The sequence below is a fragment of the Rhyacophila brunnea genome, unplaced genomic scaffold (assembly GCF_057557595.1).
Source record: "Rhyacophila brunnea isolate RB1 unplaced genomic scaffold, BYU_Rbru_1.0 scaffold_24, whole genome shotgun sequence".
In the NCBI taxonomy this organism is placed as follows: domain Eukaryota; kingdom Metazoa; phylum Arthropoda; class Insecta; order Trichoptera; family Rhyacophilidae; genus Rhyacophila; species Rhyacophila brunnea.
Window position 1 is genome coordinate 13,563,602 of NW_028232904.1, and position 22,504 is coordinate 13,586,105.

General features: G+C 31.7%; 1 protein-coding gene across 2 annotated transcripts in view; it reads left to right on the top strand.

Moving 5' to 3' along the window:
* Positions 1 to 22,504, top strand: part of LOC147069074 (uncharacterized) — a 223,870-nt gene that overhangs the window by 124,065 nt on the left and 77,301 nt on the right. The window contains exons 4-6 of one of the 2 annotated variants that reach the window (XM_085951512.1): positions 879 to 1,001; positions 15,168 to 15,286; positions 18,117 to 18,308. In XM_085951512.1, coding sequence (XP_085807638.1) covers positions 879 to 1,001; positions 15,168 to 15,286; positions 18,117 to 18,308 — 434 coding nt within the window. The remainder of the gene's footprint in view (positions 1 to 878; positions 1,002 to 15,167; positions 15,287 to 18,116; positions 18,309 to 22,504) is intronic. The other variant, XM_085951513.1, reaches the window with a different exon arrangement.

A 22,504-nucleotide genomic window follows, 5' to 3' on the forward strand; every position in this document is an offset into this window, starting at 1 on the left:
CTGAAGTGTATTAATCGACCTTATCATTAATGAAAAACAAGAAATATATTTTATCCTAAAAAATGTTTTAAACATTTAAAGTTAACCCTAAGTTAACCAAAGTTTATCGATGGTATTAAATGAAAAAATTAATAACTCTCGTTATAACGTATTTTTTAAAATTTGATAATGGCCATTTTTATAGGAAATAAAAACGCATTTTATTATATTTATATATTAATTAATAAATACCAAGTCAACATTATACTGTGATTATACTTATATATTTTTTAATTTGACATTGCTTATTAATATAGTAATTGAGTTTCAGCTTTACATCTTAATTCTTATTAAAGTTACGTTGATCTAACATTGATACTTTGTAAGTGACTTTTATTATTTTTTACAAGGGGGGTATAGGTAAATTGTTGTAAAAATCCCATACAACGAAATTAAATAAAAACAAAAATATCCTTAGTGTGAATAAAATTGTCTTTTTAGGGCGAAGCTTATTTTTGTTTTTTATTTTAATTAGTGACTTTTTTATAACGTTTTAAATCCCCTTGAGAACAAATCCGAATGCCTATTATGAGGTGTTAATGTTTTGTGAAGCATATCAATTATATTTTTTCCTGTAGTTATGATGTGTCAAAGGTAATTTTTCAATATATTGTATTTATTTACATGGCTCATGATTCCATCGCTAGATGTTTTTTATCCCTTACTCTATCTTAGATAAACATTTACAATAGTTTGCTATGAGATTTTGATTTTGATATCAACGAGTTAGTATTAATATTAAGTGAAAAGTTCATCGATGATTATTGATGAATAGTTGTGAATCTAAATTAAAGATATATTTTTTATTTGTGTAAATAGTATGTTTTGGTATTGTACAGTGTGTCGTTCGGAGACAGAAACTTCTTCCCGTGCCCTTCATCGGGGGTCACGCACGACGGTCACTCTGTACGTGCGCCGAACGCCGGACTACTATCTTACCAAGAATGGCTAGCGCGTTCTAGGTAAATAAAAATAATAATATATTAATTCTCATAATAAATAATCAAAAATGTTTGACTGCTAATATAAATTTACCGGACGGCGAGGGCACCACTCTCTGTGCAATCCTTAAAAAGTTGCAACGAAAGTGTTTAGTTCCGAAAGCCGCCACCGGTATATTTATACTAGAAAGCAAATATTCATCGCGCTTTTATAAAAAAATATATATTTAAAACAACGCATAATAACGCTTTTGTGAGTCTGGTTTGAAGAATAACGGAAGAGGGGGGTTGCTTTTTGTGTTTTAATGATATTTGTTTAAGAAGTAAATATCTTTTATTTAAATAACCAATCATAAAAAATCATCAAGTGGCGAATTACATCACTAGGTACTGTTGTAATATATTATTAGCTTGAAATCGTCATTTTAATTAATTTTTATCTAAATAAACATTTTTTTTTTTTATATAATTTAGACTATGTCAAGAATTGCGATTTTTTTTCACAACTGTGTCAAATTGTATGCAATTATAATAGTAATAATGCAAATTATATATTAAATTAAACAGTCGTATGTGAGGTTAAAAAAATAAAGAAAAAAAAAACAAAATACGTATTCTTATAAGTACCTACCTTGTATTATTGAAAATTTATTAAAAAAGATTGAGTAACATATCTTTTACTTAATACTACAGATTGAAGACAATGTAGACTTTTTGAAATTAATTAATTTAAAACGCTTTTTATAAGAAAAACCTGCATATGTTTCAGTTAAGACGGTGTTTTTCTATTTGAAATAATTCATCGTCAAAAATAGTTCTTCGCAGTCATAACGTGTTTACCTAAACATGCTAAAATAGCGATGTGTTAAGGGCGGACATGCTCAGGGTATGTCAAAATGGAGTTTATTACCGATTTTTTTTTAAACGGTACATGTTCAAACACGCGCGTTAACATCATTTTACTCCCTACTTAAATTATAGTTTGTCAATTTATGGCTACGGCCGTATGTTGTAGCTTAATCACTGGGGAATGCCAAAAGAAATGGCGTATTTCAAAAAAACACTACCCTATTCCTAGGTCAATAATTATTATAAAGCAAACATTATTCGTAGAATGTTTATCATATTTGAATGGTCAAATATATAGCTTATAATCAGTATCTTTATAATTATCTTCAAATATGTTAATCTTGCCCATTTTTTGAATAATAAAATGCCTAATTCTTGTCAAATTTGGGATCACAGAGATTATCAATATAATTTTCTCGAAAATATTTCACTATAATAATGTCAACATAAATTATACTAATGGTTTTATAAATACGTTTAAAAATAATAAATGTAAAAAATCTTAACACCACTGTACATACATGTACTGAAATATGACTATATTCTAAAACATTAGAGCGAGAGGTTTAAAAGAATACTATTTTATGTAATAAAAATACCTTATGCAGTCATCAAATGTTTAAAATAAATATAAAGGATAATAAGGCTTCAAAATTATATAAATAGATTATCTACAATGTTTAAGTTTTGTCCGGGATCATGCTTTGAAAATGAAATAAAAGCTCCATTTTGACCTAGGCTGAGCATGTCCCCCTTAATATTTCATGGAATTAAATGTATTAGGAGCCTAATCGTTCTTTTGCAAGTAAATTCTACAATATTTTTGATATTGCTTTATGGTGAATCAAGAAAATAATATTCAAAATTATCGCGTAATCTAATCAAACAATTGTTTCCAGGAGTACGAAAATACTACAAGTTGAACTTTCCCTGTATGTGTCACACGAAAATGGTCCGCGTATTACTAAGTGACATATTTATAATACATTTTTGATTAGTGTTGTTGTCAAGGTGGGTACTCAACATCTCTACATTTGTTTAGGGCTTAAAGCGTAGATAAATTAGATAAAAAGTGACGGTTTTTCATTAAACGACGAGGCATATTAATAATGCATATTTTTATTATAATGTGGATGTAAAATATTTCTGGTATAAACTTCTTAACTTCTTCGGTAAAAATACTGAAAATATTACTCAAAACACTGTTTTTGAGCTTAAACCGATTGCTATTTTAGTCCCCGATATTCTAGATTAAATTTCATTTGTACTTTAAAGTATTGACGAAATATTTCTCACTTAAAAATATATTTCACGTCAACATAAATTTATTAGGTAAGAATTTAATAATTACCTATATTATTGTATTACTTATGATTTGACTGTTCATTATTAAGTGCTCTACTGCGTTAAAGCTATAAAATAATCGATTAACACAATTCATTAAAATAATTATATACCTTTTTTAAATGTCAAAATAATACATTGTTTTATGAAATGAATTCTTTATTAGCTGTTTTAAACCTTTTCGCAAAATTTACAATTCGTTGAATCATTAGCCAACCATTTACAACTATATCGAATATAGCCTTTCCAATCTAGCAACAATTATTGCTTTCAACATTGGTTACCTGCATTTTTATATATATTTTTTAATTCTCCTTGATTATCATTTTCAAAGTATTTTTCCGTCGTATGTGAAACATCGATTATATTCATTAACGGCCATTTTTTTTATAATTTTCGACCAACTTTAAACACGGATGTTTATTAATTCGAATGACTTTGGGGTCATTTTATTTGGCTATTTGCTTTTTCCACTTATTTACTAATATGTTTGCAAAATCAAAAAAATCCATCTGCATTCCTAAATGTTCTTAACAGTTTTTTACGATTATCTCAAAACTGCAGAATATAGATGTAGGTAACCGATTTTGAAACTGATAGATTCTGCTATTTGGTATCTAATTACTACTCTAAGTAGAGTGCCAATGTATAATTCTACCTTTTTAGTCTGGCGTATATTAATTCTTTAATGAAATATAATCAAATAATAGCTTGCAGTTGAGTTGCTTAATGACGGTTTTTCTCTAAGGTTTTTCACCACTGAACTAAGTCATTAATCATCAATCGTAAATTTCGGCCTGATTTATTTATTATTTATATACATTAGACTTTTTCTAATTTACCTTGTGCTAAAATTCCAACGGAGGAGGTACGCAGCTATTAATATTTATTTTTATTTTTATTTCGCAACTCATACCTACTCTCCTATATATCTAAAAAAAAACAATTTGTTTATATTTTTATTTATATATTAAGTATAATATTAGATATACATTATTAGATAGATACCTGAATGCTTGATGAGTTTATGAATCATTGCTTGCTCAAAATAAAATTTAAAAAAAATGATCTCAATACATATTAGACTTTATAAAAATAATTACAAGATAAAAAGAACTTTTTATAAACAACGTTTTTAAATTTTCTGTTGAATCGTATTAACTTGAATTGTCTAGCTTAAACGATCAAAAAAAATTGTACTTGATAGAAATGATACTGAAATATCATATTGATTTCCATAGTAACGCACGTATATATTAATAATTTAGTTGCTAGGACCCCAGACCCCTAGCAACCAATAATGGTGTCGAAATAACTTTTCATACAAAATAGAATTAACTGAAAATTAATTCAATTCTACTTAAAGATGGATAAAAGTATTAAAAAATGCATTGGCATCGTGTTCTGATATATTCTAAAAGTTTCAAATGTCTAGCTAGTCGGGAAGTTAGTTAAAAATCGATTGTAAGATTTGTACCGGACATTTTGTACTGTTTTGTGATTTGTACGAGCTAAGAAAAACGTTGTAAATTAAAATAAACGATTGATGTAAATACCTATAAATTAATTATTAATTAAAAAAATAAATATATATTAGATACTTATTTCGCACATTTTAATAATTATCACGACTAGTTATTTTACCAGTCAATTGGAACAACTGGGCGCCACGCAATCGAATTAAATTCGAAAATAAAATAAACGTTCGTGAATTATGGGTAGGTACTTTAAATATATATATTTATTATTATTATTTATACTTAAATTATTATATTATTATTTAATACTTGAGTTAAGAATTTAAATATGTACACGAGAATAATGATTTAATTGTGTATACGTGTATAAGTTCCAACAAGAAGCGAGTTTATATTATTTTCATATAAAGCCTCAGGCATGATAATTCTTAATCCGCAATAAAAAAACATTATGTTAAGAGCAAAATGAATTAAAACTACTAAGTAGTAGATTGAAACCGTTTAAAATTCTTCGTCTATTTTATGTATAAAATCGTAACAAACGTCTATTTATTTCTTTCAACAGTATGGCGTCCAATTGTCCTGGCGTCCAGTTATCCCATGCCTTTCACTGATGTGTGTACTAAGTTTTTTTCTTAAAATCGCAAAAAGGTGCCTAATAATATGTTTATTTTGTTAAACAGTATTATAAAACTGTAGACAACAAATTTGTCTATATACGTTAACTCCATTTTAAAAGAGTGTGAGATTATACTATTCATTTTAAGTTGACAGAACAGTGAAAGCCGTAACGGTCCGTTTCGATGGTGATTTTCTTCTTTACTCTGTAATAAACTTCAAAAATCTAATGTTTAACGGTATTTTTTTTACACATTACACTGATGCGCTATTTTATTTACCGTAATGCAGTTGGAGTCATCTCTGAAGATAGTGGTTAGTTGATAAAGTTTCAGAACACAACTATAATTTGTCTGTGTGGTGAGGCTAATTCTCAACTAGGTATCAAACCTGAAACCTATAACAAATAATTACAAGATAAAAAGAACTTTTTATATGCAACGTCTATAAATTTTCTGTCGAATCATATAAACTTGACTTGACTAGTTTAAACGATCAAAAAAATTTGTACTTGATAGAAATAATACTGAAATGTCATTTTGACATTCAAATTGATTTCCATAGTAACGCACGTATATATTAATAATTTAGTTGCTAAGACCCCAGACCCCTAGCAACCAATAATAGTGGATTGGATTACGGATTTCTTCCGAAATAACTTTTCATACAAAACAGAATTAACTGAAAATGAATTCAATTCTACTTAAAAGTGGCTAAAAGTATTAAAAAAATGCATTAGCATCGTGTTCTAATATATTCTAAGTTTTAAATGTCTAGCTAGTCGGGAAGCTAGTTAAAAATCGATTGCAAGATTTGTACCGGATAAAGAACCACCGGACAAATAAGAATACGGGCTAAGAAAAACGTTGTAATAAAATGCGACTCTATCCATAGATTTGTTATATTATATATTGTTATGTTATATATAATTAGTAATGTTAGCAATTATCAAAGCGACTTCTTTCTTTATAACAATAACAAGACTAAACCGTCCACTCTTCTTCTTTCAGTGACATATTCCTTATCCGACGTTGGCGATGATTTCGGCTATTTTCTTCAGTCTGTTACTCATTTAAATAGGGACGGAGTGCTGAGACCAAACAAGTATTTTAAATATCTTTAGCCTGGATGTTAGTATTTTTCTATAACCATACTCACCACAGCATTTGTATCTTTAAATTTCCAGCTGATAAAAAGCATCCACATCAAAAGCTATAAGTTTTCTAAGCTTTGTTCCTATGCATATATGGTGACAAACAACTTAATCCGTGTCGGTATATTGATCGGCGATGTTAAATAACTGACCGCAATAACAAACTCCTTAATATCCATTTCCGCTAGTGTCCAATTATTTCAAACTCAGTAAATATCTTATAGCAATTATAATTTCCGCATTAACCACATAGTCAGCCATGTGCAATGACGTAAACTCCTTAAGTAGCTGACTAAATTATAATAATTATTTCTTAAATATTCTTTTCAAGATATTATTTTGATTGTGGGTACGTCAATAAATAGCGGATCATAATTTATTGGACATGTCACTCGAATATAAGTTCATGGTCTGTTCTCGGACCTCGGAACCGTACCATAACTATTGTAACATAACTACTGTAACATACTCTGGTACCGACTGTTAACCCTACAAATAAAACTCGCTCCTCCATACATCGGAGCAACCACCAAATCTCGACTTCTTCATCCACAACTTCATGACTTCCACAGATGTATACGCCTCCAAATTGTATAGTAGGACGTATGTTAAAAGACAGCAGATTTAAGTCGTGGTTATATAATATTTTCCTCAATCATTTAAAAACAGTCCTGGCCTTCTGGACTCGATATTTCAGTTCAATGGTATATTTCCAGTTGTCATACTGAGTGCAACTTAGTATACAATAGAATGTGCTCTCTCCAATGGTACTCATTCATTTCGCAGGTTCTGTTAACGATCCTATTAAACTTTCTTCTCCGTTTCGGATTCTGCGGCCTGGGATGAACTTTGGCTTTATCAAACATCTTCTACCCTACTGTCCTAATTGATCAATTCCAGCGATACATAGTATTTAGCTAGGTACTGAATTCGTGGCCTTACCCTCTCTGTCGAAGCCGCGAAAAGTTTTAAGTAAATGATCAAGTAAATATGGTATTTACTTGTTAGATATTATTGATATTGTTTTCAACATGGACCATCCCCAAATCGTTTTTCTTTGTACGCGCTAGGCCTCATTTATTTCACAAAAACTGACACAGTGCCTACGTTGTCGTACGTACTTTAAATATTTGAATTTATCTCTTACACCAAGTAATACAACGTAATGAAACATATTTTCCTCAGTTTTTTCCCTCACTATAACAAAACTTGTTGCGAAAATTTTAAATATTATTATAACACTAATAAAAACGAAAGAATTTATCTCACGAGAATAAAATTGTGCCGCCCGTACGACTGTTACCCGTGTAAATTCGAAACTGCAAATGAAAGTACCTATTAATAATTTTATTTCATTTTTTTTGTTAAATAATACGAGATGATGATTGCAAAGCAGTAACATAGTATCTACATAATTTATTTTTTGTTATTCCGCATTTTTATGAATTGGAGAAATCTTTTACTGTATTTGGGCATAGGTGCACTCGAATTCAAGATGAAGAGAGACACAACTGAGATTGTTTAAATTCTTTACCCCTCATTTCAGTGTTATTTTTTCTTCTTCATCGGCTATACCCGCCTCTTAGGTGGAGCATATGGATACCGCACGGCGCCTCCAAGAATTTATGTAGCTTGCCAGTCTCTATTGTGTCATTCGAGCGCATCTATTCTATACACAAGAGTGCTATACACGGCTATCGGCAGCTATCAAAAGTAGTTTGTATCGAAGTATTAGCACTTATTGTAACAAATATAATAAGTTAGCCGTCTAAATAATCAAAACTGTCTATCTCACTCTAAAATTTAACACAGCCAAGAGAGGTGCTGTTATAATATATTGCAACAATAACAACTAACGTATTGTAATCGTTACAATAAGTGCTAATACTTCGATACAAAAAATGAAAAACTACCCTAGATAGCTGCTGATTACGGTCTAATAGCAGTCTTGTGTATAAAATAGATGCGCTGGTCATATTATAATCCTGTAGTGCCGCCGTATATACTCTGTACATAGTAATTAGCAGGAAAACTAGGTCCAACTTCGCCATTTTGCTCTCAGTGTTATATGTTACTTGGTTTGCTCTCTTATCTCCTCGTTACTCCCACCACACCAGTATCCGTCGAAAATAGATATTCTGGAAGCTCTGTGTAGAGTTGCTCTGAGGTGCCACGACTCGTAAAGTAGCACCGTCAGCATGCAAGTGTCGAATAAGTGGCAATTGGTTTTAACAAAATACAATCGTGAGTCCCAGACACTGCATCGAGTTGAATGTTGCTCCAACCATTTTCATTTCTCTTTAACAGCCACATCTCGAAATATAAAGATTATGCCGTTTTGTAAGGGATCATACTTCTTTAAATATTTTGCTTGTCACAATTTGGGAATCACTGCACTAGAAGGAAGTAACGTCCTTTGAAAACAATTATTTTTTATTTACAATCAGATAATAGGTACACTTATAATACGTTGCATTAAAATAGCAATCAAGATTTACTACTTCTTTGGCGGGAGCTGCATTATTGGTAAACTGAATCACGTACTATAAAATCAGATTGGTAGTCTAAAAACAAAGCAAAATAACTCAGAATAGCGCAACTGCGGCCTGTATAGATAGGCAATAAATAAAATAGCAATCATTGCTTGGTGCAGCAATCTGTCTTGGCAAACTTTCGACCTGTGCAATGCAGATAGTATTGTAATGCAACTTTGTGGGGACTATGTGATTTGGGTGCCAATCAGATGAACGAAGAACTAAACGAAATGTTTAATTATTAATGAAAGATGGTTATATTATGTCACATCAATTTAAAAGGTGTCTGTTGACAAAAGGTAGACTATCGTAGATAAATTTGGTAGGACAGCCATATTTACGAGACTTGAATTTGAATTTTGTTTCATTTCAGCATTTTACTGATAATAAAATATTATATTTTAATTTTTTATAAAATATATTATATTAGGTACCTACTAAAAAAAAGTGATGCCCAATAGCGAATCGAACCTGTGCTAAAAAATATATGGTTTTTGTGTTAGTAGTAGAAGATTCGATAGACTCATATACATCTATCTATGTGTAGGTGAGCTCTAAATTCAATTAAGTTATAATACTTAGAGACAGGTAGCTCTGTTACTACAAGTAGTTGACTCTTTTGTTTTTTTAATATGCGCAAATATGCGCATTTAATATTACGCATTGAAAAATAGTGACACTTATTACAACGTATAGCTACTATCATGTAATGAGTAAAAACTGTAATGTTTAGTCTATGGATAAAATTAAAGTCATTGAAAGTCATCTGTTATATTGCGTCCGTGACTCCTACACTCTAATTCGTTAAGAGATTGCGTAATGCAGTAATTCGAACTATATCAAGCATTCAAGACGCATTCGTTCACTATTCAGTATTGTAACAGTGTAATAGTTAAAATTTACGTAGTTAAACATTTTTAAAGCGTTATTTTACATTTCACAACGGATGTCAACCACTGGTACAATATATGTGTAGATTATTAGTAGTTGACACTTTTTGACAATGTTTTAATATCCTTAGATACGTCCTGTTAATTATCAATAAACTGTAGTTTTAAAATTCCGTCGTAGAGGCATTAGGGTCACTCTTAGGGATGTTTTTATACTGTAAGTTTGTATTGGAAAGACATTACATTATTAAAAATGAAGAAACTGTATAATTACACTATTTATTCCACATTAATATCAGGAAAGATTAAATATTTTTATTAAAACTAACTTTCAACTACTAGAACAAAAGTATATCAAGTATACCTCAGCTTAAAGCTCCGGGATTCAAACTCTCACTCCTGCGGCAAGTTTCAATACGAATCAAGTGTTACAACGTGGGCTTCCTCGTAGTCAATTTGACAATGACTATCGCGTAAGCTGATTAAAAGCAATACAAATAGGAATGGTTAATGCTTATCCTTCAAAATCCAATGAAATCACATAATTATTATAACTGAATGCAGGCATGTAGGTACATGCTTTAATATTTTGATGACATCATTTCTATGGTGTCTACATGCCTGATATAACCCATATAGAGTAGCTATAACAATCGCAAAAAACTCTAAAGGTCAGAGAGGACGTGGAAAAGCTACTTCTAGCCACACTGTCTTTCATTATCACGAAGAAATTCCTACTTGTTGTAAGAAATATCAGTTTTGTTCGTTATGAGTTAAGTGCGGATAACCATATAATCTCTTTCTCGCACTCCTGTGGCAGGTCGATTACGCTAGTCTGCCCATGGCTAATTATTTGAAAACGAAATTTACGTAAGGTGGTTACGGAAATAAAAATAAGAATGGTTAATGTTCCACTTTCAAAATCTTAATAAAATCATTATACGAGTAGGTACATATTATAAACTGGGTACACCTACATGCTTTTTACATTTTTTGTAGGTCTATAATGTGATTGACCAAAATCTGTCCCTCGAACGTCGCGTTGGACATACCTGTACTATAATATTTGTCTCTAATACCTATTTCACTCCACCGTAATATTAGCATGGGTTTTCTATCATTATTTTGGTAGGTAGTTTTGTAGAGAGAAACAAATTGTAAAACATTATTTTTATAATCAATTAATCACTTTAATTATCTAATCACCTGTGTAATTTTAATTAGTTGAAAAACAGTTAATTATTATTATTATTATGGTTACCAATCCAATGTTCTTTTTGGAAATATCTATCTTAACTTTGACACATTCCGTTACAAGAAATACCGTGAGAATTGTGTTTTTTGTTATTATTAATAAACTGAAAATTGTAAAAATATCTTTAACCTAAATCAATATAATAATTTAGATAAAAGTTTTAAATGTGTACTTGTTTATTTTCTTTAGCGTTGATCTTCTTTTGTTTAAAAAGATTATGCTAATGTTATTTTTTACTCGTGATTTTTAAAATGGCAAAGCGGACAGCTCCAAATTCCAACAACGTGCCCGACATAAATTAATTTTTAATATAATATTGTTGCATAAACCCATGTTATATATTATTATTATTATTATATATATAATATTGTTTTGAATAAGAAAATGGCAAGGATTTGAAACAATAAAGAGTCGTGGCTTTCTTTGGGCGAGTTCATTGTACACGAGTGAATTTTTAAAATGGAGTTTCCGTAATGCCAAATAGTATTGTTTCAACTTCCAGCCAACAAAACACCTGCGAGACCCGACTTTTTAAGTCAATGATATTAATTATTATTATTATGATATAAAAATATAATTATATCTATAAATTTAAATTAATGCTTACTAGCTGTGGTGTTTGTGTCGTCGTTTAGAAAACGTAAAAAAAATACAAAAATATACATAACTAAAGAAAAAATTCGGTTAATATGTGTTAATACAATATACGTCGTACGTTGGTAGGTCAAGCGCTACTTAAAGGCGGAAAATAAAAGAAAGAATGAAAATTACAGCCGTATAGTTATAACTAGTTTTTTTGGAAATAAGATATTTTTCACCTGCAGCGTTGAGAACGTCACCTGTTTACCCTATATACATCGGTAGATATGATGTCAAAAATCTTAACATTTTTTTTTATTTTAACCATTTAAGATAGATATTCGACAAGAAAATAAAATAATGTAGTAGGTTAAAATATAATCATACATCTAAATTATAAGTTGTCATTTTTTCAGGACTGTCGCTACATTTTAGAACATAATATTATCACACCAAGTCAGTCAAAAATTGAACATTGAAAATTAAATTAAATTCGACAAGCAGGATGTATCACCACTTAAAAACTCACATAATAGCAAATATCAGATAAAGACTATTTTGATGTTGTGTATTATTTGCATCTTTTGAGTATCCTCGTGCCCTCTTGACGTCCAGCGGCCATCTAATCAGTAGTTGTGCACCGCTTTGAGAATCGCTGGTCTAAAGTGTCTGGAATAATTGGTTGTTTTATTATATAGATACGGATAGATAAGGTTCAAAGCCAGTCATATGTGTATAAATTAGGTACATTTATTTAGGAATTTGAATTTAATGAAACGTTGTTTAATGCTTTCTTATCCCCACAATCTAAGCAGGAATTAAAGTAAATAGTAAAAAAACAATTCTTGATAATAATGACATTAAATTACTTCTCACATTATAGGTGTCCGTGTGGTTTATATTCTGTAGCATAAATTGTGTGAAGTACCCAGCGATCTGAAAATACAAGGGATTCATTCAGTAATATTTAAAATATTGTTAAAAATCATGCACACCTGTTTGTCATTGTGCCTAAAGGTGTTACAGGTATTATGAATGTTTGTACGCATGTGCAAGCACGTTTACCATTGTTTCATAAATTATTAACCATATAGGTTAACGCAATAAGACTAAAAAATGGCTAATGGCATTTTGTTTCATTCAAAGAAAAACAAAACATTACATACGTACATACTCAAGATAAATTAGCAATCATGCATTTTTATAATCGTTTTCCTGCATTGTTTGACTCAAGCGCATAAACTATGTCATAACATAACGCCTAGATTAATTTGTATTGTAAGAAGCATAATCAAACGATAAACATGTGTGATGTATTTTAGCGTAATTGTTAATATACAGTACTCTCTCAGTAATACGCCACCCCAAAAACCATAGAAGTGTGCAATTAGTGAAAGCGGCGGATTATAATACATACATACAAAATATGGTAAAAATTAAGACAGGTATTTCGTAAAAATAGTATTTTGTTTGAAAAATTTGTACTAGCAAATTACGGTTTTATTTATAATCAAAATCAAGTATTTAGTAAATTAAACCTATTTAAAAACTAAGTTTATTAACTAAATATTAAACAGTAAATCACTTGACAACCAGTTTTCAGTGAGACAGATATTCTTGAATGGCTTAGGATTCCTGAATTTCCCTATGACCAAAAGCTTCATTTTGTGCGTCCTGGTTGCATTGGAGCACGGAATAATTGTGATGCGGTCCTTGGGCACTTTCCTCCCTGGTACATTACTTCCTTCGAGATGAACGTACGTTTAACGAAGGAGAAGTTTCCAAAATAAAACCGTCTCATCTGCGTTGTATACTTGTACGCGGCGGACTACTGAATTTGACAAACATGATTTACGAAGAGCTTATCATATCTTTACGAAATACCATATACATGTATTATGGCTGATACAATCATGTGAGCATTAGGCGAGCCGAGCATGGGCGGTGGCAGAGTTTGCGACGAGCGCGCAAGCGTATATTTACAGGGAATGCGCACCGAACGAGTTTTGCACATTCCTACTTTACACTGAGTTTGTCGCAAACATAAAGGATTTTGCTGCCGCAGTATTGACGGGTTAAATAACTGAATGGCACACGACGCGAGCATGAAATGATGTGATGTAATTCACGGTACATATTCTATCGTTGAGGTGTTTGTGTCTTGCGCAAGAAAACTAAGATGGTTTGTGGCGTGCTTGTTTGTCATTCCTTGGGTGCTCGGGAATAAGCAATCTGTTTATGCGCTGCGTAAAAATGCCGCAGTTTGTACTTTGTAGGTGTGGATGAGGCATAAGATTAAGTAATATTTCCAAAAATAGCATAAACTTGTTGTAAGTCATAATATACTAATTTTTCTTTGTTTTCCGTTAGTAATTATATCATGCAGTGGCGAAGGGTGGAGGTAGGCTGTTATGATCCGCTATAAATAGTTCACCCTTTCAATTAAACCTTGCGAAAACCGAGCCATAATAGATAATATGTAGTCAAAAAATGCTCGTATATCAGCAATATAATATCTTAAATTGTGCAATTTAATCATATTATATAACTTTGGATATTTTATAGATAGAATAATATTTTTTATCTATTATAGTTTGGTTAGGCAGCGGATTAAGCGTCGGCCTATAGCGTTGTGGGCCCCAGCTTCAAATCCTGGGTCTGGAAAGTACACATATTATTATTCAATTTGTGTATGAGTCAGAGAATGGACCTTATAGGTTGAGCAAGTGGCTGATATCCATTTATCGTAAATACAAAACACCTGTTAATACATTAAACCACCACTCTGTGGAGGCCCATACAATATTATTAGGATCAGACATGGTCGGTATTATGAATTAAAAAAAAAAAACCAACAATATGTGTAATAATCCAATGAAAACAAATCAGTATTTCTGAAAAAGTGTGCACAATTTTGTCGTTTCGCCCAAAGTATACCAAAATTATTATGGTTTGGTTTAGGTTTAGTTTTATTGATTTTTAAAAACTAACCAACACCATCTGTAAATTATTATAGTTTTAATATAATAAAAACAAATACGTATGGCTAACAAAGTTTATTGTGCACTATTTATGGCGATATCATGCATTAGCTTTTAATAATTTATTTTACTCTAACTAAGCCGTAAATAAGAGCTCCTGCCATATTTGCAACCGCAGATCGTCTATTCATATTTCCTTTGATATATTTCGCTATTCTAAATTCGGATAAGTTATTTTAGTTTGACCTAAGTCAGGTGATGTCACTATATTATTATAATCTACAATTTTGATCCATATATGATATCTATCAACAATCGCGGTTTTAGCTCAGTCCATCACGTATTATAAATCGAGGTTTGTTTTATTAATGATTTAGCCATGGACCGGATACCAGTGTTGTGTGATCTACCTGATCAAAAGTTAGTGTATGTTTATTAACTCTGGGACATATTATGTTTTTGACTAGAAATATTTTTACTTAATGTGTATTTTTCTTTGTCCACAGAGGGGAGAAACTAATTGTTACCATGGATAAGAGATCAAGCAGGAATTGGAAAACGTGCGCATGGTGGACTGTTGGACTTGTGCTGGTAGTGGCTGTACTCATCGCCATTTTAGCTGGAAGTAAGTTACATCATTACCCCTTTTTCTTGTCCACAATAGATTTCTTAGACTTCTATAGTTAAGGATATACGGATTCTTTCCTTATGATAATGATAATAAAATGAATTTTCGACAAGTTTTCTTCTAGGTATGCTATCAATGCAATCCTTGTCAACCCGAAGAGTGATTGCTCTTTTAAAGCATTTCTTTTTACTTCTTCGTGGGTTCATTTACAATCCGTATATACTGGCAAATATTAATTTTCATGTTCCCACCAATACCACTCGTAACTCTATGGTCTTCATGATACCCCGTCGCAGGACGGATGTGATGTTCTATGATGCTGTGTATCGTGTGATTAACTTATTTGGTGGCACCATAAAGGTTGATTTATTTTTTATTAACTATATCATGTTTGTGGACGTGTTAAATAGGATAAATTTATAATTTATCATTTTTCTTGTCTACATAAGCATATACATTGGTTGTTATTTGTAATTAAGTCATTTTTATAATTTGTATTCTATTATGTATTATGGCGCATTGGCCAATAGCTCTAATGCTTTTATAATACTCTTTTCTAAATAAATAAATACATACTCAAACAAATACATAATGTTATCATTACACTTAATTTATAATTTCATGTGAAGTAATATCGTTTATATACTTACCATATTAGATTTTTTAATATTCACCGTGTGTTCTTCCTTCTGTTCTTTTATATTGCTCGCTTTCAAGCAATTCTTCTTCTTCAATGTACATACCAGAGATGCGCTAGAACATTACCAGTTCCCACCTTTGTTAGTCATTGTAGTTAAGTCTACGTTATTGACTGTCAACAGTCGTCGATGATAGAGAAAAAGCAGCAAGCGGAGATAACTTCATGTGTGTATACAGCGAATTTATTTTGGAAAACATGGAAAATTTAGATATATCGCATGGGAGAGATTTTTTTTATTTCAAGCATGTTCAACGTATTGATTACGGGATGAATCGTGGTCGATCGCACCATAAGTATTGGAATTGAATTTAAAAAATATAAAAAAGTGTGTACGTACTATGTACATTAATTTGTAATATAAAATCATCTCTTTACATTTCAAAGAGTAAGCGTTAAACATTCATATTTTACAACGTTTCTTTAAGCTCGAATTCTTATTTGTCGGGTGGTTCTTTATCCGGTACAAATCTTGCAATCGATTTTTAACTAACTTCCCGACTAGCTAGACATTTTAAATTTTTAGAATATATCAGAACACGATGCCAATGCATTTTTTAATACTTTTAGCCATCGTAGAATTGAATTCATTTTCAGTTAATTCTGTTTTGTATGAAAAGTTATTTCGACACCATTATTGGTTGCTAGGGGTCTGGGGTCCTAGCAACTAAATTGTTAATATATACGTGCGTTACTATGGAAATCAATATGACATTTCAAAACGACATTTCAGTATTATTTCTATTAAGTACAAATTTTTTTGATCGTTTAAGCTAGTCAAGTCAAGTTTATATGATTCAACATAAAATTTAAAAACGTTGTATATAAAAAGTTCTTTTTATCTTGTAATTATTTGTTATGGGTTTCAGGTTTGATAACTTGTTGAGAATTAGCCTCACCACACAGACAAATTATAGTTGTGTTCTGAAACTTTATCAATTAACCACTATCTTCAGAGATGACTCCAACTGCATTACGGTAAATAAAATAGCACATCAGTGTAATATTGTGTAAAAAAAATACCGTTAAACATTAGATTTTTGAAGTTTATCACAGAGTACACATTTAAGTATTGTACTTTTCCAGTTGAGTCATTTTTTGCAACCCGGGTTTCGCCTTTTGGCATCTTCAGGCACTATGCGCACTCACCAATGGTAAATATACACGGACAACGAATACAGTTAATTATATCTTCTATAATAAATTAATACAATAAAGTAGATAGAAACTTTATCATCTACCATTAAGTCAAGGCTTACAATAAAAAAATATTGCAAATAAATTATGAACAGTTGAAGTATTAACTACCTACCTAATAGATCATTAGATACCTAATCACTAATAATACATTCAATGTGTGTACAAATCGTCATTACTGGAAGACAATTGCACTGGGTAACGTATTGGGAATTTAATTGAGTTAATTAATGAGAAAGGAATAGTATAAAACCTAAATCCATTAGAATTAAAATTAAAATTCCATCAAGTAACCTCGGTCGATAGTATTGATATTTATATTTTCATTGCCTTAACCAGCGTATGTTAAAGTCGTTCTAAAATTAGCCGTGACTATATACCATTCGATTTATATTTGTACACTCACAGCCTGCCGTAGAAGTGAGAGAAAGAGAGGATGTGAATCTTCGCGCTTTTTACTTAATCGTACTTTTCCATTACCATCGCCATCGCGTACTAGGATCTTTGTATACTCGAAGAATAGTGTGACAATAGGTGCCCAAAGATTATCATTTAAAAATTTTATCGCTTCAGTGTCATCATCCATATATAACAAGTGTGTTCAAGGTGAAGAGTGACAATGGTAGAGTACCGTATATTATTATGTCTCTCAGCCAGAGTTGGTGCATTTCTTAGGCAACGGGCATTGCACAACGTCTACGAGAAATAGCCGTTTGTTTTATTTCGCGAAAAGAGGAAAACATGCGTATAAGTTGATGTTGATTTAAAAATTTGTAACATTTTTGTAAACAATGCGTCGGTGCGAGTATTGCTTCGCCTCAACTCTTGTTAACATATTTATTTAATATTGGATAGTACCTCGATCATAGCCTAGTTCTGTTGAAGTTGGATATTCCTGTATATTATATTGTATTAACTGTTTATCGTTTCCAGCTGGAGTATTCACTGGAAGCGAAGCGACACCTGTAGACCAAAACAATGGAACGTTGACGGTGAGCTCGGCGAGAGCATTCGGTGGAATTGGTGGGGGAGGTGGCGGGGATACTGCATCGCACCCCTCCACGCCTCCACCCTTTTCGACTACTTCTGGACCTGCCCCTACTACTGATACAACCATGCTATATGGTGAGTACCTACCGACTTCTTATTCTTCTTCGTCTCGGCTTTTCAATGGCAACTTCATGTTGACTTTAGAAGTTGTCAAAGATAACACAGTTTAACTTAAATTGTAGGATCTCATTGAAAAATGCATTTTAGTGAGGTTTCAAAAAGAACCTGACGCTCGCGGATGAGAAGCGGTACCTTACGCATCGTACTACGTGGGTTGCTCGATAATTTATGCATTGCATTTCGCTATAGCTACTCACCGGTTTGGTAATCAAAGATCGTACAATATTATAACCTCGGAAGCGCCCTACCATGGCTCTTAATTTGTTAAGGTGTTTCCATGAAATCCACTGAAAATTGAAGACTTTGGCATGAAAACAACAAACGTCACAAAAGTCATTTTTTCAGGAGAGGGTAAAAACATAATACTTGGTTGTAAAAAGTATTCAAAAAAGCAAAGTGGCATATTTTTAAGAGCTGATATAAAGATTTTTAAATATATCTTTGCAGAGTTATATGTAAACATATACAGGGAATACAGAAATGCAATAAAATGGAAATGGAAAAAAGTGGACATTTGCTGTTTTTATGTCAAGATCTTCAATTTGCCTTCCCTGTTTACGCTCTGCTGGCCTATATGGCTTGCTGTTAGCATTTTGCTTTGGTTGCTTATTGATGTAATGTTATTTTGCGATATTACACGATTGTATATTATTTATATATGGCTGAATAAAACAAACTATAGTGGAATAACTTAACCTTGAAATTGCGCAGATTGCGATTTCTTCTACTGCGCACGAAACCAGTTATTCCCGACTGCTCTTAAATGAAACCTATTGAATAGTTTTCTATCATTTTTGATCAAAACTATCGAGATTCATGCTTCTGTTTATAACGTAACATTTTTTCCTTTATAAATGCTATAAATTAAAATTTCTAGCCTAAATTATTAGAAAGGGCTGAGTTGAATTTTCTCTGATAACTTCACGGTCAGTTTGTTTAAGTTACTTAATTAATTATTAGAGGCGATCTCAAATCCATTATAGAAAAAAATAGGCGATATCATATTGCAGTTTTTTTATTCAGTTATTTGTAGAACTAAAAATATAATTTATTTAACATGCCGCCGGATATCCGGCGAATAGCAAATGGGCGACCTTGGCCATAATGTTGTGAGAAAATGCAAAGATTTTAAATGGTCCTATTTCTCGGATTTTAATTTAAATAACTCTGTTATTACGTCATGTTTTATTATCAATCTATTTGATGTAATAACTGTCAGTTGGTAGTTGAAATCATTTACTTTAATGAATATAAAACAAAAATAAAAACCTAAAATGTGCACGTAGTTCCAATTTTAAAAATATTATTTTGGAGTCGATGAGAGATATGTATATAAAACAAATGACAATAATTTCGAATTACGCTTCAAACAAATATTGTTGTCAATTGAATTATACGTAAATATATTGTGTTGGACGAGGGTGGAGGTAGGTTTTTAAGATCCGTCATAATTAGTGCATACTACACTTTTTCAATTATACGTATTTGTTTTCATAATATTAATACTATCGACCGAAGGTACTTGATTGAATTTGAATTTAAATTCTAATGGATTTAGATTTAAGTTTTGTACTATTCCATCTGAGTCGTTTTTTCGCGACCCGGGTTTCGCCTTTCGGCATCTTCAGGCACTATGTGCACTCAACAAAATGTAAATATACACTGACAATAATTAAGTTTATTTCTAACTTATATAATAAATTAATACAATAAAGTAGGCAAAAACTTTATCACCTACTTATTAAGTCAAGGATCACAATAAAAATTTTTACAAATAATTGATGAATAGTTGAAGTGTTAACTACATGCCTAATAGATCATTAGATATATAAACTACATTCAACAGGTGTAAAATCATCAATACTGAGAAAACAGTGGCAACGTATTGGGAATTTAATGGAGTTAACTAATGAGATAATATATCAACAATATCAGTCTTTAAAAGGTTATACTTATTAGTTAAACAAATATTCTTACGTGGTACTTTAAAAAAAAAAAAATTCAAATTCCATCAAGTACCCTCGCTCGACAGTATTAATATTATAACATAATGCGAGATACGAGGGTGGGTCAATAAGTCCTTAGAAAAGCCGACAGGTGGCGCGACTAGTACTGTAAGCGGTTTGTTTTCATGCAGCGGCACTACCGATTCAGTATGCTGCGAAGTTTCAATCAGATTGGTCGGGTTGTTGTTTTTTATTTTCGTACATTTAAAAAAAAAATTTGCTTGTTTACAAAAATGGAGAAAATTGAGTTTAGAGCTGTTATTAAACATTTTAATATAAAAGGGTTAACAGCAAAGGAAATAACAAATGAGTTGGATTTAGTTCACGGCATATCTGCTCCTTCACTTGCAACTATTTATAACTGGTTAAATGAATTTAAACGTGGTCGTACATCAACAAAGGATGAACCACGCTCAGGACGTCCTGTAGAGGTGACTACACCAGAAATGATCAATAAAATCCACGATATGGTGTTAAGTGACCGAAAATTAAAGTTGAGTGAGATAATTGAGGTTACAGGGATCTCAAAAGGTAGCGTCATTTCTATTTTACATGACAAATTGGGCATGAAAAAAGTTTCTGCAAGATGGGTGCCGCGTTTGCTCACAGTCGACAATAAACGCAATAGGGTGGTGGCCTCTAAAGCCCTGTTGTCACTCATGCAACGCAATCCGGATGAATTTTTTAGTCGCTTTGTGACTGTAGATGAAACATGGATACACCACTATACTCCCGAGACGAAAGAACAGTCAAAGCAGTGGATTGCGAAAGGCGAACCATGTCCAAAGAAGGCGAAAACCGTAAAATCAGCTGGTAAGGTTATGGCTACTGTATTTTGGGATGCACGTGGAATTATTTTCGTTGACTATTTGGAAAAAGGAAAAACAATAACAGGGGATTATTATGCATCTTTATTGGACCAGCTAAAAAACGAAATTGAAGAAAAACGGCCTCATTTAAACAGGAAAAAAATCCACTTTCATCAGGACAATGCCCGTGTTCACACATGTTTACGATCAATGGCTAAAATTGAAGAATTGAAGTTCGAATTGGTCGACCACCCACCGTATTCGCCAGATTTAGCCCCCAGTGACTTTTTCCTTTTCCCAAACTTAAAAAAATGGCTAAGTGGACAACGTTTTTTTTCAAATGAAGAAGTCATCGATCGGACAAATGCTTATTTTGAGGACCTTCCGAAAACTTATTTTTCTGACGGTTTAAAAAAAATTGAGAAACGTCTAACCAAGTGTATTGAGCTCCAAGGAGATTATGTTGAGAAATAAAAAAAAATACAAAAATAAAAACTGTTTAAATGCTTTTTTCTAAGGAATTATTGACCCACCCTCGTAACTAACATGCGTGAAGTAAAATTAACATGATGTGTTTGCGTTGAGTTTGTATGTATGAGGCCGATAAGAATGAATAAAATCCCACTGGAAGTTATTGCATTATGACGCCCATGCCAGGAATTTCGTCTACCTGTTTCGTTTTCAGTTTGTACAGTTGCATAGAGGCATTACTCAAAGTGACTGTCGTAACGATTTTATTGAAAACGAGTTTAGCAAACTACGACTTTCACCACTCTTACCCGTACTGTCGTATTATAAGCTAGCGTCTAACTATACCACAGTTTGCCATCTGCGCTTTTGATTTTGCATTCTATCGTAAAATTATTTTATTATATTCTAGTAATGGGTAATATTATACCAAATCATTTTGACTCTAAATAGTAAATATAATGAGTTTTATATGTATTCCGTATTAGGAATTATGAAGACAATTCGAATTTCGAATGGAATGATTGTACGAGTGGCTATATTGGTAACATGTTCATTATTGTATTTCTCTATTGGCAGTCCTGAAAACAAAATGGTGGCTCACTTCCTATTTTGAAGTCTATTGCTTTGTTTATATAACCTATATTGGGTATGGATCAAGTCCATCAAAATTGATCATGAGATATTTGGACCTAAAGTTAAAACTCTTTATGTAAATTCAGGAATGTTTTCACTGTATAATACTTACCATATTTTGATAGTACATGGATCAATTTAAATAAATAGTAGCTTTCAAATTCATTCAAATTAATGTTAGCAAATACGTCTTTATACTGCTGAAGGAACTGTCAAAATGGACATGATTCAC